This window comes from Rhodamnia argentea, chromosome 9 (genome assembly GCF_020921035.1).
Source record: "Rhodamnia argentea isolate NSW1041297 chromosome 9, ASM2092103v1, whole genome shotgun sequence".
Lineage (NCBI taxonomy): Eukaryota > Viridiplantae > Streptophyta > Magnoliopsida > Myrtales > Myrtaceae > Rhodamnia > Rhodamnia argentea.
The window spans coordinates 6,225,099-6,240,699 of NC_063158.1; the positions used below are offsets into that span (position 1 = coordinate 6,225,099).

Here is a 15,601-nt window from a genome sequence, read left to right on the forward strand (position 1 = left end):
AAACCGGAACCGTTATTTTTAAACCTTAACTTCGGCTTTGGGTCAATTCGCGCTGATTGTTTAGAAAGTTTCTGGGATTTCTTTTGTGGGTTTGACTTGGCGAACCAAGAATTTTGAGTTGCGAGTGTATTTGCTCTGAAGAAGTCTCTATTCTATCATGGAGCCAGAGCCCTTCTCTCTACCTTCACCTCTTCCCAAGTGGCCTCAAGGTGTGGTTTTTTTTTTTTTTCCCTTGTTTTCCTCCTTAAATTTTATGCATAAAGTGAAGAGCAATTCCATCTTTTCCGAATTAAAACGTAGTCTTAGATTTTGGGTGTTCCTTGTTTGCATTCATGCTTTTGATGTGTTTAAGATCGAGGTGATTGATGAAGAAGTTCGTTTAAGTTGTTCTGGAGTTCTCTTCGTTCACACCTTTTATTTTATTCTTTTATTTTTGTAATGCCTTGGTTTTTTTATCAACTGCTAATCACTTTCCGATTAAAAATTATTATATGGATGTTGGATTTGCTTTTCTTAAGTGTTCTTAGTAAAATTGGCATGTCCTTAGGTACCCCTTGAACCTGTGCTAAGGTAGGTTCTAGGTTCTAAGGTACGCATGGTAGGTTATAGATTTTGAAAAATGAAGAACCCGTACTAGTGGATAGGTTTCAAATTCTAAGTAGAACCTACCCGAACCTACCTGAAATTTGAAAGGTTGTACCTGAAAACTGGAACCGCTCAACCCTATATATTAACAGCATTGACTACCTTACGCCTTTAAAAATTATTATCCTATCAATTGAAATTCACTAGTAATGGATTAAGCATTCCTCGTTTGAGCATGGGATTTAAAGAAATTTGCATTTTTTTTCTATTTCAATGGCAAAGAAATATATTTATTTCGATAAAACAATATGGATTTATTTTAGGTAGAAAAGAAAAAAAGGAAAAAAAAACCGCAAAGAAGACTAGATAGTCCTCTTATGCCGACACCGTTTTTTGAAAATTAGATCGGGTCGATTAATTCAATCAGGTACCAATCTAATTCCCTACGAGGTCTCTTGGCATTTTACTTTTTTCGGTTTCGGTTGGCTTAATCCAATGCAACCACATGCCACTCAAGAAAACGATCAAATATTCGATGAGATTTTACCATTTAATAATCTTTTCAATCCCTCTAGAGTAGACAAATTTACCTATCTACATATCAAGTTCTGAACCCCAAAAAAAAAAAAACATATTAAGTAACTTGGTAAAGGTAAATGACAAAAAGAACATCGCCTTTTTTCTTCTTTTTAATTTATGCCGACCTTTTCTAATCTATCAAGATAAATTCTGGCTTTCGAACTCTCCTCTTTATCTTGGAGGATGAACCATTTCTTTTGCCAGCCAAAATGCCTCCAAAGAGTATTGCCGAATAGCCTCGTATAGTAGCGACCTGGGCCTAGAATGAGTCATCAGAATTTCGGCACTTGCTAGGTCGACATCTGCTCCACACCTGCTCCACACAGTGACTTATAATCAACTTGTCAGCCTAGTATCCTGATTATAAAACACTAGTTCCACTCCGTTTTATCCTAAGTGATGTTGGAGGATCACCCATTTCTTTTGCGGGCCAGAGCGCCTCTAAAGGGAGGAACAAGTGAGATGGGGCAATCCTAAACAGTAAAAGCCGTGTACCATAACTTACTAATCCGACTGTAGAGAAGAATAATTGGAATGAACCCAAATTAGGCCGCGACAAACCATCTTGTAACTGCAGAAATGGACCATCCATGCCAGTAGCTCGTGCATTAACTTGTCAATCACGAATCACACTCCATAACTCAATCAGATCACCAAGCCATCCACTTCTAAATCACACAGAGAACACGTATGCTAAAGGCACAAGCCCAGTGTTATTCATTGCAATTGGACCCTACTTCTGACTTTCGATGGACCGTATCTAGGACTAAATCCCAACAGACAGCACAAAACAGACGACAAAGCTCACTGTGGAGACTGCCAACTCTAAAAATAAATATGGTTTTAGATTCACGGCCTCCAAGTATTCTTCTGATCTACAAGCACTCTTCGATGGGAGGCGACAAGGCAGATTGGCTTGGTTCTTCTGGCGGTTTATGGCAAGCTGAACCACGAGACGATGGAACAGAATGGGATTGCCAGAAAAGCGAGTTGTTGGTATCAAATAATTATGACACACAACTTTTCTTCGATCACCAGGGGCACCCCATCAAGTGCACAAGTGTGGCATTTTGCTGCCATTCAGAGCACCTTCAAAAGGAATCTGAGTTTTTACCCAGCATACAACCTTTTTTCCAATCACTAGGGGCACTCACTGAGTGAACGATCGTGCAACTTGGTGCCATCTCGAGCGCAGTCAAAAAGGAATCAAGCTTTCGTCTTGCACGCTCAACTACAGGGAAATCACAAAAATGTACCCGTGCATTAATAAGTGTACTTAATGAGACATCTTTGCAAAGAAGTGTTCTATTTGCAAGCATTTTTTAGATTGAGAGATATTTGTCTTGGATTCAGATTTGCATCTCTTCATTGGCGTCTCCTTACCATCCTGCATAAAAAACATGCCCTCTTTGGTGTCAAAAATGGCTTCTTTTCACTTAATGATACGAAAATGAAACCCAAAAACATAAGAAATTCCTCAGCACTCCAGAGGGACTTGAAAAAGAAAATGCAGTGGTAACATGAGAATTTCCTTATTGTGAAAATCGGACCGTCTACATTAGGTAGGAGAAAAGAATTCATTGCTCTCGAATACAGTCTGGCTATGCATTAGTAAATTTACCATATATTTAGCTGACATCAGACCATTATCAGACAAACGGTTTTGAGCAACACCAGTTTGCTATATAAAAGAATGGGCGAGCTAACATACCACAGAAGTTTGGACGGAAGACCTTAGGGCTTTGATTCTACCACCTCTTCCATCAGACCCAACAGCTATTAGACCACCATTATTGATGCTTAAGCTTTGGGCGGCCTTCAATGTCTCACTGTGTCCCCGCTTACACCATTTTCCCAAGTACCTTGTTGTTCCATCTGGACCAAGCAATCCACCGGAAAAACATATTTCTCCTAGTGGACTTTGTAAGTTAGATGCCAGCCAATCTGTTTTCGTGATATGCATGCAAAAGTTCTAATAAATTGGGCAAATATTTATGTGATTGTACTTGGTAACACAAGCATCATGAATTCATTGACGAAACACACACACACCAATGAAGGCAGAAGCTAATTACCTGGCCTGCCAAGCGGAAGCTGTGGGGGAGTCTCTTTTCTGATATTCAGCACTGGCTGGCCTAAGTTGTTATTCATAATTGCCACATCATCTTCTATAGTGACAATACCCACTTTTCTAGGTGCACTGTTAGTTTTTGAACCTGAGATTTCAATGGGCATATTTGATGCTTGAGGCACCACAGCTTCCTGATTGAAGTTAGAAAAGATTTCTGACTTGGATACTTCGTTTTTTAGAACGAAATTTTTTGCACCAGGCAGAGGAAGTTCTGAGGCATCCTCCTTGATAAATATGAATGAGTCAACTTGCCTTGAGGTAACGGCACTCGGTCCATTGTTTTTATTTGCACCCACATTTCTCATGGTCCTGAAACCCTCTTTTTCCAAAAAAGCATCTGACTTTGTTAATTTACCAAATAAGTTAGAGTCAGGCAATGGTACAGGGGGAGGCGCTGATTCATCTTCAGGGGAAAATTTTCCTACTGCTGAAGTTGTATAACAGGTAGCTTCACTTTGATTGGTGACATCAGATTTTTGTTTCTTTTGCTTCAGAGACCTCAAGACTTCATTATCTTTTGCTTCAATAGATGCCTCTAATTCTTGGACCCTGATCTGACAACCAGACAACAGATTATCACCTTTTTGGCCTGAAAGTATATCATATCACAAAGAAACACTTGCAAATCATACATTGACTGACCTTCAATTTACTTATCTTTCCTTTAGCCTTCTCGAGCTTCCGCGTTGAACGAGCCTCTCCTCTCCCAAGAATATTGCACTTAGCCATCAATTCTTTATAACTCCTGTGAAGTTGCAGCATTAAACAATTTGATTAGCCTAGACGAAAGGAACGAATCGGAGCGGGGCTAGATAAAAATTTCAGAATAAATAATGGTTAACCAATTTTGCCAAGTGCATGCCCAGAATTAGTGACTTCAGAAGTAGTCAATCTATTTAAGGATTCAGATGGACATAACTCACTGATTTCGTATGACTAAGGACTTTCTAAGGATATCTATGGTATCTCTGGTGTTGCCCTCATTACCCAGACTGGCGAGCTTTAGAACTTCACCTTCCTCCAAGTCCAAGTCAGACACCCTATCTCAAACATCATAATACATAATATCAGTGTCCCAAATAGGAAACTATCCAAAATTAACAAAAAGGTTGCCTCTTCCTGAATCGACTTACAATTTAAGTGCAGCAAGCTCTTTAGCCAATGCCATGTTTCTTTCTTGCAATCTTAAGCATTCCAATGTGGTTTTATCAAGCTCCTGTCAAATTTGACCAAGAAGTACCCAGAAAATAATTGGAAGGATATTTTTGTAATTTGGTAGAGCAGAGTAAAGCCAACATCACTCTCTATAACCTGAGATTTCAAATGAAGCAACTGCTGAATGGAAGCTTTTTGTTTTAAGACATCATCCTTCAGTGCTGCCTCCTTTTTTGCCAATTCCTTGGAAAGGCATAGCTGGGACAAAATCCACATAACAAAAGATTCACATGAGGGCTAAATAGGACATAGTCAATACAAAGCTCTGGCTGATGAAACCTCAAAGAGATATCCAAAACTTCATGCCCTCGCTGCCCGTTCATTTATGCAAAATGAATGTCTTTAGCAGTACATGTCGTTGGAAAAACAAGAGGCGCATGGAGGTACAAAGTGATTTACACAATGCTTTTGTTATTGCAGTGGGTAGGTCCAAAATTGCTGAGATAACTTGAGCAGAGTCAATTTGGTGGAAGAGAATGGCAGGCTCCATTTCTCTCCTCTCATAAGCAGAGAAAAGAGCCACCACAGCTCTATGTATTGTACAGTAACACATTTACACTTAACAAAGCTAAACCAATATCTTAAATCTCTGCCAACCTATACCTGTGAGGTCCGGACATACTCTTGCCATGGCCAGTGGGTATTACCTGATTTTGTTTCCATGCTCAACGTTGAAAAGCCATCTCAACTATAGCTAACTTAGTTAACAGAGATTAATAGACAATCTATTGTTAAAACCACATTGCAACAGAATAAGATCTCGAATATACCCAAATGCATTTAGATGAATAAATTACTTGTTGGCGTTCTACTTGAGATAACTTTATCAGAATAAAAGAAGTTCTCTTTCATCCTTTCCTTCGATCACGTGATCAAATCAGTCATGACCAGGTCGAGAAACTCGTACCTCCTCATTGAGCTGGTCAAGATCCCTGGTCTGATTCTCCAGAGCAGAAATAAGCCCCGACACTTTCCCCTCCAATCTCCTCACTTCCACACGCAATACCCCGGGATCGACCTCGAGATTGGGCGACTTAGGAGGAAGAGCGGCATCGCTCGCGTCGCCGACAGATTGAAAGTAAAGCCGACAGACTTTGTTCGCCTGGCAAGCCTGCTTGCAGATAGGGCAGCTCCGCTTCCTCGTGCTCGGACAGTACTCGAACCACTGTTGCAAGCTACGGATCCGACATTGAAAAGAGAGAGAGGAAAAGTCAGATCAGGTTAGCGACTGCGGCGATTTGCTCAACAGCGATTGCGAATCGGAGAGAGAGAGAGAGAGAGGGATAGGGGAGATGGACCAGAGCTCGTGGAAGACATGGCCGCAGATGGGGATGGCTTGGAGGTCTTCGATGATAGGCTTCAGATCTTCGAAGCAGATGGAGCAGATCGTCTTGCTCTTCCCGTCGCCCGCCATCTCCGCCATCCCTGGGCTCGCGCATCCCGTCTGTGTATTCTTCTCTTATCTCTCACTTCCCGGGAAAACGAATTGGGGAAAATTTTCGAATCGCCGGAAATGCGAGCGCGCGAGGAGAGAGATTTCGGTCGGGAACGGGCCTACACATGAGTTCCATTTTGGAGTCTCTTCCTTTTTCCTTTTTTTTTTTTTAGTTAATTCCATGAAAACTCCAAACTAATATACACATCTTGTGACGAATTTACGTTAAACTATTTTTTTGACTGCCAAAATCTCAAACTATTATATTTATGATAAATTTACCCTAAATTAATTATTTTAACCACCAAAAACCATAAAATGTTACTCATGTGATAAATTTACCTTTCGTTAATTTTCGTTAAATTAGATTAATATCACGAAAAATCTCCCAAATCGATACACTCGAGAAAAATAGAGGGTAAACACCCAAAATGTGTGCATAAATCAGCAATTTGACTATAAAATTTAACGAAATCTAATGGAGGGTAAATTTATCACAAGTGTACCGGTTTGAGGTAAATTTGCCAAATGTTTACCAGTTTAGGATTTTTAGTAGTTAAAAAAATATTTTTGAGAAAACTTGTCACAGGTGTACATGTTTTGGGTTTTTCATGGTATTAATCATTTTTTTATGAGTTGCCTAATTTTTATTTTGAAAGTTTTTCAAATAAGGGTTCGAAATGCCTTCGTTTTCTCAAATAAGAGCTTGAAGTGTCTTCATATTTCTTAAAAAAAGTCTGAATTGGAATTTAATTCAAATAACGCTTTGAAGTGACCATAGAATCTCAAAAAGGGCATGATGTCAAGGGCATTTTCGTCATTTCTCTTATATGCTTTTTTTTTCTTTTTACTTGTCTTTTACTTTTTCTGTGTTTTTTTTTAAAAAAAACCCGCACATAGGTGAGAGGCCTGCGGCCGCCACCACACTGCCACGGGGAGGGGAGGTTTGCTGGCACCTTGCTAGTAAGCCCTCTTCCCGATTAGGTGGCGGTCACCGGCCCCCCACCTTGACCAAGGGAGGACCAAGAACCCCTGCCCGGTCCTGGGCGAGGGCCCGACTCTCTCTCGCTTCTCACCTTTGGTCGTCGTTGGCCTTTGCAACCCCCTTCCCCCAACAGTGAGGCAACGGCCCCGAGTGTATGGCATTTTTTTTAAGAATTAAAAAGGAAAAAATTAAAGAAAAAAGTTAAAAATTAACAAGTGCAAATGACGAAAAATGTCCTTTAAGCTAGACTTTTTTTTGAGACTATATGGCTACTTTAAGCTTTTATTTGAAACCTACTATTTCACTTTAGGTCATTATTTGTAACAATATTCACTTTTAACCCTTATTTGAGAAAGTGAAAGTACTCCAGGCTCTTATTTAGAATTTTTCCTTTTATTTTTTATAATAAAAATTGGTGCGAAAGCAATGATTGAAGTATCGACTTTTGTGAAAGTCTTGCGAACGTATTAGAATAGTTGTCGGACGAAAACGGATAGAGCTATCTAATAATTACCGATGCTACAAATCGGGAGTTGATCGCGGCGATGAGTAATTATTCGTAGCAAAAATTGAGATCTTATTCCCCTTGTCATAGGTTGATTATAATTTCAAGTCCTCGATGCACAAGGCGATCAATGGGCCCCCCTTGCTGGGCTCTTGGATTAGCATGAGATTAAAACCACGAGGGTTGCCGATTAACCAAAAAAAAATGTGACCCACTTCCTGGGCCCATTAGGCCCTTGCTGGAGCCCGCATTAAGATGCCTTCCAACCCTCGTGGCTCGAGCCAGATCTAGGCCGACCGCATTGGCCGCGTCACACACACTGTGCAAAAAGGATCTAAAAAGATGAATACATCATAGCTGGATGTGTCAATATGGATTGAAAATCCATATTTTAATCCATATTCAATAAAATGGGTCAAATATGAGTTAATCAAGTTCTAATAAATGATTGACCCAAAAAAGTTATAATAAGCAGGTTGTTAATGGGTATGAATTTTAAACCTAATTATATGTAGATTGTAAATATTAGGATTCGGCGTACAAACCACAACGAAGTAAAACGTCAAAGCGGGAAAAGAAGAATCGATATCTCTATGTTACATCTCTCAATTTCAAAAAAGAGATAATGTATAACAATAGCTATTTATGGGCCCAAATTCAAACTATCAATGAAAAAATACGGGCTTAAACTATAAAAGTCATCTCGCGGCTCGAGGCGCTGCGCCCCCGACCCTCGACAGGCAGCCCCACGATGTGTCGCTCACCAAGGAGCGGGGCTCCTGTACTTTTCTGTTGATGGGGAGATTGAACCACACCTCAACAATAAATGAGTTTGTCTTTGAATTCATTTACAACCCATTTAGCCGAATAAACGCAACCCATCTACAATTCACTTATGCTCCGTTTGTTTCACGTAAAATGAAGTGTTTCTGAAAAATGTTTTCTAGGAAGTCTTTTTCTAAGAAAATAACAATATTTTCCGGTGTTTGGCCAAAAGTTGAAAACGAATTGGAAAATGTTTTCCGTCGTTTGGTAAGGAAAATCAATTTCTATGACACATAAATTTTTTATTTTTTTTCATTTTTTCGATTTTTTTGTTGCATAATTACATGGTTATGGAGGAACACACACATATATAAATTTTTTATTTTTTAATTATCTTTTTACTTTTTTTCAATTTTTTTGTTAATTTTTTTTTTAAGGGAAGTGGAAGGTGTGAGCGCACTCCGCCATGAAAACGGCGGTCCCCTCGCCCGTTTCACGCTTTGCAAGCAAATTTCGCATCTCGTTTGCAACAACAGCAATGGATTCGAGAAATTGAACATCATCGGGTTTGTTGCTCGGGTGCTCGCCACCGCCACTCCTCTTCGAGGCTGTCTTGCACCGGTGCCTCGGAATCTTGGGCTCGGATGAGGCGGGCGTCGCCGCAGAGGTCCGACAACATAGGAGGGGGCTTGGCTGCGACTAAGACCGGGAGCGCGGGCCGGAGGGATTGGAGAAGAACCTGAATTTGGAGGAGATTCTGGGTATATTGCCGGTCTTGTCGCCATGGTTGATCCTCGGGAGCTTGTAGGAGAAGGTCTTGGCATCATCGTCATCCTCGGGGATGGAGGTGCAGAACGCTCTTCTCCAACCAAGAACTATTGTTCGTCCTTGTATCCGCTTCGTTTTGGGAGGGGGGAGAAAGAGAACGAGAGAGAGAACCGGGATGGAGGAGAGAGAACGAGAGAGAATAGGGACGAAGAGAGAGAACGTGGACTGAAGAGAGAGAATAGGGATAAGGAGAGAGTTTTTTTTCAATGTCAGAAACTTACGTGCCCACAGGGCTAAGAATAAGATGGAGGGGGAAAATGATTTCCATTTCTCAAGATGAGGAAATCATTTTCCTTAGTTTAAGAGGTTTTTTATGTTGACCAGAAAATATTTTCCGTTGACTACTCATTTTCCCCCCCCCAAACATCGGAAATTGGGGAAAATATTTTTCAGGAAAATATTTTTCGTGAAACAAACGGAGCCTTAGTATGTAAAACTTGTTATTTTATATTTTTTTTATTTTTATTTTTTGTAAGTCAAAGAAATAAAGAAAAGCCAAAATTAAAACTAAAAGATATAAAAATTGTTCAAAGAAGTAGAATGCTACCATTTGCCATCACTGCCGACCAACCACCGCCCACTGTCACTGGATTTCGGAAGGGAAAAAGAAAATCAAAATAAAATAAAATGCTTTTAAAAAAATTTTAAAAGATCACCGTACTTGTATTGCATGAAAATGTTTGAGCAATATCATTTTTCTTAAAAAATTATAATAAACAAATACCCCATGATTTAATTAAATATAGAAGTGTTTAAATACTAGTCGGGTCGGTTGTGGGTCGTTAGATTTGTATGGCATGAAAATGAGTCAAAAGGAGATTAAATAGGTTAATATGAGTGCAATCATATTCGATCCGACCCATCCATTTGACACCTCTAATCATAGCGGTTGCAATTTACCCAAAAAAAAAAAAAAAGGCATGCAAGCATTTTTTGTTCTCAATTCACAGATCTTGTGGATTCTCCGAATTGTGTGCTCAATGGAGTTATCCAAGTCCCCATGATAAAAGGGGGAAAAAACATCATGCTACAGAAGGTGGAGCAATCATAGCTTTTCACGTCAATGTCCGCTAGAACTTCACACGACCGATCGGAGGCAACCGATGATGAGCAGTGCATCGATCCACCTTTAATGGAAGGTAAGGGATGGCCGGGAGCGCCAACCCCACCAACGCAAAAGTCCACCCTCATTTTAATCATCACCATTCCCTACTACGCGCACCCAGCCCAAAACACGTTAAATGTTCCTAGTCCCAGACATGAAGCAAGTTTGTAAAATTAGCCCACGAGGGAGAGAAAAAATTAATATATGCACGAAAAACGTTTCCCATGAAATGAAAATAATAAGTTTATATCGAGAGAAAACGACTTATTCTTCTTGCTAAAACACCAAACAAATAAACATTAATAAATTTGTTTTTTTTTTCATGAAGAATATTTTAATTTATCGTAACGTGTTCTTACCCTTTTCATTAGGGTTTGAAGCATGCATCACGGCCCGGCAAAATCCTCGGCCGTGATACGACAAATTGGCCATGCTGCGATGTATACCACGAATCGTCACATGGCCGGCGCAAGGATCGACTAGAACCGATTCAAGTCGGCCGAGCATCAACCAAGTCGGCCGAGCGGCATGAATCAATGCATCGACCAACGGCTGATTCGCACGATGTTGTGGACCATGCAGCGAAGGATCCGGATTGCCAGCATGGCCAGACGAGTGACTGGGCAGACGAAGAGACGCTGGAACCCCTTGCCTCCCATGATCTTCTAAAATGTCCGAGGGCTGTCCACACAATGATTGAGCCATTTGGGAGCTCAAGAGTCCCGCAAGGAACGAACCACAAAAGACAAAGTATGGAAACTCGAGCCATGCAAGACAATGGGAATAGGATGAAGAAAAAAAGAAGGAACAGAGGAGCTGAAGGGTCATACGAAAATCTGCCCATTCTTGTATAAAGAGGGATGTTTCTCTCATTGTAAATCACCTTGTACACATCAACTAGTGCAATAGACTCTTGTTTTATCGGCCACCACTCTCTCTCTCTCTCTTCTTTCTCTTCCTCTTTACGTTCGAGTGTGTGTGACTGAGTGAACGATCCTCCGATCACGGCTTGATTCGGACAAAAACCCATCCGCATAGCTCGAGTCGCCACGCGGTCATAAGCGGAACGCCACCCCGCGACTAGCATCACAGCATGAGTAATCGATTTGAAGTCCATCTTGTTATCGAAAGAAAAGAAAGCAGCTCACGACGGCGGGTTTTCCCCGGTTTGGTAGAGATAAAGTGGTGGCGGGAGTCCTTTTCTGGAGACGCGTCATCTCTTCTTTCATCTGATAAAAATCATCATGCTCCGATCCTCCTCCGCTCAGTACGAGAGAGAGAGAGAGAGTTTCACATTCTCACGTTACTCGCCCGAAGGATATCGAATCGGGAAAAGAAGAAGGGGATCATCACCACTCCTGTATCAATCATTCCGCGAAGCTGATTCGCCTCGGTGGGATCCAAGGAATGTGCATGCAAATGAAAACAATCAAACCTGCCCCCCGAACGGCCATAAGAATTTTCATGATGAACGATTATGATGGATTCGATTCATTTGAACCCAAGTAGCAATTCGAAGGGAATTTTCTTGGAGAAGGATTACGATGGATTCGGCTCCTTTGGACTCGAGTCCGAGCAAGAGAAATTCGAAGGGAAGAGTCGATTGGGTCTCCTTTAGAAAGAGAATGGTCAACCAGATTTGCTATGCATTTGTTTTACTCTTGCCATAAATTTCTAGTCTATTTATAATTCTTTTGTTCACGCTGTTAACTTTAATGATGCGTTTGGTCATCTGGATTCGGATTGGAATAAGAAATAATGGGATGTGATTAGAAATCCTATTCATACATAAATCCTAGTAATATGTTTGATGCAACTAAGAAAGGGATTGAAAATATTTAAAATTCCTCGGTCGGTGTTTTATTTATTAACATTTAAAGCCGACGCGGATCACGAGAGGTCTAACTAGCAATAAAAAAAAAAAGCTAAAATCTAAAAAGAAATTGTTGAAAAACCAAAAGATACAAACTTAATTTGATTATAAAAAGATAAATTAAAAAAAAAATTCAGGTCGTCTATGGTCGAGTTGCCGCCGGTGGTTGTTGCTAAAGCCGCCAAGAAGGGTCGGTGAAGTCGCCTAGGCCTTCCCGAAGCCCGGCGACAATTGTCGACCCTCACCTGGATGGATCAAGGCTCGTTAGCCCCGATTCGCGTGTATACCGGGCTTGTTCATGCTATGTTCTTTGATTTTAGGTGTTAATCATTGCTTGTTATGAGTATGTACAAGATCTCTAGCCTTCAATGTTCATTGTTATCCCCTGATTGAGTTGCGCAACACCTGTTCAATGTAATGCTTGAACCAAATCTACGTTGGTTTCCTTTGATAGCTGGAGCGGAGGTTGTTCTGGTTCACGATAGTGGCGGTGGATGCGGCCACTAGGTGAGGTGTCGCCGGCACCAAGCGAGGGTCAACGACTCACTCTTCAAATTGGAGCGAGGGTCGTACCAAGCCTTAGATCTAGACGAGCAGGACCTCACAAGGGCCGTCGAGGCCTCACATGGGGCTAGTGAGTGTCGTCGAGCTTCGAGAAGGCCCGAACGACCTCCGCCGATCGTGGCAGCGGCCATCAGCAACAACTTGGCCACAAACGACCTGAATTTGTGGCCAAGCCTGGGTTTATTATTATTATTTTACTTGATTTTTTTTTAGTTTAACTTTCTCGTTTCTTTCGCTTGATTTTGTTTTATTTTTAAGTTTAGAAGTCCACCTAAACTGACTTATTAAAAAAATATGCCACGTTATATTAAAAATTTAATTAGAAATGTAGCGTAATCGATTTAGTCAGAAGTTTTTTGATTTGACACTTAAGCGACTGTTTTTTTTATTTGATACTTAAATAATTCGACGAAAATTTTTACATTTACGGTGTCCCTCTCCTTCAAATGTTCTGCCGTTAATTTTTTATTCGACATTTTATCAGGATGCATCCCGATTTTTCATATTCAGATGAGATTGTCAGATTTCTGATAGGATAATTTAAAAATCGAAGAGATGTATAACTCGTGGAGCACGTTAGGAATTTTAATTCCTTAATCACGACGAAAAAAAAGGTAACGAGAAAACCAAACGCCATGAAAGAGAAGATCCTGCGCGATCATGACGTGGCATTGTGATCGTAAGGCTAAGCCAACCGAACTGACTACACTCGCATGAATTTTTCCTTTTGGGCCTTATAAAAGTCAGTGGACATGTATGACTCAGCATGGTAAATGAGAGTAATTTCAACCATCCCAATGTAAGCTTCCATTTATTTTTTTAAAAATATATAAATTAACGATATATATTATATTACGTGAAATGACTATATCAACATCAACATCAATATCAATATCACATTTATTCCAAACTAGTTGGAGGTGACGGTTGATGAATCCAAAAATAAATAAAATAAAAGCAAGGCCAATTGAGGAAAAAAATAATTATATGAAAATAATAAAAAATATACAAATATATATATGAAAAATTGACTAAAAAAAACGATCCGGAACATAAGAATTCTACTCCTCCACAATGCTAATAGCTTTCCTCCACTACGTCATAAGATAAACCGTACGCCAATTTACTTCCCACTCCATTAAATCTTATTTTACTGCTTTCCATAGATAAGTTTTGGCCGACCTCTTTCTTTCTTCATGTCATGCTTTCGGTAATAAATTTCTATTCTTACATGAAATGACTAATCAATAAAAAATATTTTTATTGTTAACAACGATATACACGATCGTTTTTAACAAAATATCTTCACATAGGATGAAAACATTTCATGTTAAAATGATACATACGATCGTTTTTAACAAAATATGTTTAAAAAAAACTTGTTTTCGACAAAACAAATCCTTTTATTTTTTTGGGGTTTCATAAAATCCACTTTACGAAAGTAAAAATGACGTCATATTGCTTGGCAGAAGACAGGTGCCGAATGGTTTACTTAGAGAGCATTTGCGTAGGGGTTCTTATCGAAATCACTTTAGCACCTTGGCAGCTTCGTCGAGAATTAGATGCCGCCGAAATTAAAAGACGACAAAGCGTGGGGGTGCGTGTGACCGACGGGTTCCGCCCCCTCTCGCCCCAGCCGTTCGCGTGCCGAATCCTAGGACTCGATCGCGTGCGACGCACGCGCCGATCCCAGTCCGCGTCCCCTCCTCGATGGATGCCTTCCTCTCCCACAAGCAAGAACGGCTAGGACAGGGACAGCTCATCTCCGCTTGGGGCAATAAATTATTCGACGGTTGATACCGTCAAAAATTCTAAATTATTATTTCTGAACCGTTTTTATCCTAAATTAAATTTCGTATGTCGCAATTTTTTATTTAAAGAAAGAACACTCGTAGTGCGACGTGTAATAAAAAATCGCAAACAAGTACCAACAAAATTACGAGTTTTAACAAACTCGAGAGAGCTGTTAATACAAAATTAGCAAATTCTAGCAAATTTCGTGGCTAAAGATTTGGATGATTCGGCGGTTTGAGATTTCCTATGACATGAAATTTATTTTGAGATATACCGATTTGGGGTAACAATAGGACGGTTGTATTAGTTTGGGCCTATTTGTAACACGAATAATTAGTTTGAGGTAAACATGATACGAGTGTGCCGATTTTAGATTTCACATGCTATTAGCCCATTATTCAAGGAATCCAGCATCCGTGATAAGACGAACTTAGATCGTCACGTCAAATAAAATTCACACGGGCCTTATATAGAGTCCGCAATTTTGGATGGTTTGCATCCTAACTTAGTACAAACATCACCCTCGTGATAATTTCTCCGGCCCGCAAATCCTATATTGACAAGGCGTTGGGATCATAGTTAGGAAAATACACATAAAACAACGTTCAACATACTAAAATCCCACTACTGAACTTGGTTACTAAACAGCGAGACAATGTCTTCATTGAACGCTTACATAGGCCAACCACCTTAAAAGTTACTTTGAAAGCATGACATCATTCAATAAATTAACTTAGGTTATATCCTTAAGATCGTGGATATCCATACGTAAATATTTGTTGATTTGAGCTAAATGTTTTTCATCCAAGTACCCACATCGTTTTAAGTGGCGGGTCCACATGATTTCAATGTTCATACACGTAATTATTTCTACAATTTGACAACTTCTACGTCTCTTGAATGAGTAATCCAAGACTCGAGGTGTCGAACGGGTTGGTTGAGTGAGATTTGGGTTGGGTCGAACATGATCTGACTCATATTGATCCATTTTCATATAGTACGGATCTAACGATCAATTCCCAATCCCGACCCATATTACTTAAATGTTTACATATTTAACTAAATCATAAAATATTTGTTTCTTATAATTTATTTAAAAAAAATGATATTACTAAAAGATTTAACTAAATTTTTATGATTGAATATTATTTTTTAATTTTAATTTTTTATTTTCTCCTACAGTGATCGGTGGCAGTATTCGGCGAAGGAGGTTGGTCTGGCACCGGCGATCAAGAGG

General features: G+C 39.9%; 1 protein-coding gene across 1 annotated transcript; it reads right to left on the reverse strand.

The window, feature by feature from the left end:
* Window positions 1-1,993: 1,993 nt before the first annotated feature.
* LOC115748564 lies at window positions 1,994-6,056 on the reverse strand. The gene is made up of 9 exons (XM_030685080.2): window positions 5,809-6,056; window positions 5,418-5,685; window positions 4,607-4,708; window positions 4,429-4,511; window positions 4,219-4,335; window positions 3,938-4,040; window positions 3,240-3,849; window positions 2,876-3,075; window positions 1,994-2,551 (listed from the first exon to the last, which is right to left on the reverse strand). The coding sequence occupies exons 1-9, from the start codon at window positions 5,931-5,933 to the stop codon at window positions 2,441-2,443; spliced, it is 1,719 nt and encodes a 572-aa protein (XP_030540940.1). The 5' UTR covers window positions 5,934-6,056; the 3' UTR covers window positions 1,994-2,440.
* Between the last annotated feature and the right edge of the window lie 9,545 nt (window positions 6,057-15,601).

Coding starts and splice junctions, on each gene's coding strand:
- LOC115748564 (XM_030685080.2), bottom strand. CDS start 5,933: ATGGCGGAGATGGCGGGCGACGGGAAGAGCAAGACGATCTGCTCCATC. Junction 5,686..5,808: donor CATGTCTTCCACGAGCTCTG/GTCCATCTCCCC, acceptor TCGGATCCGTAG/CTTGCAACAGTGGTTCGAGT. Junction 3,076..3,239: donor GCTTCCGCTTGGCAGGCCAG/GTAATTAGCTTC, acceptor AAAGTCCACTAG/GAGAAATATGTTTTTCCGGT.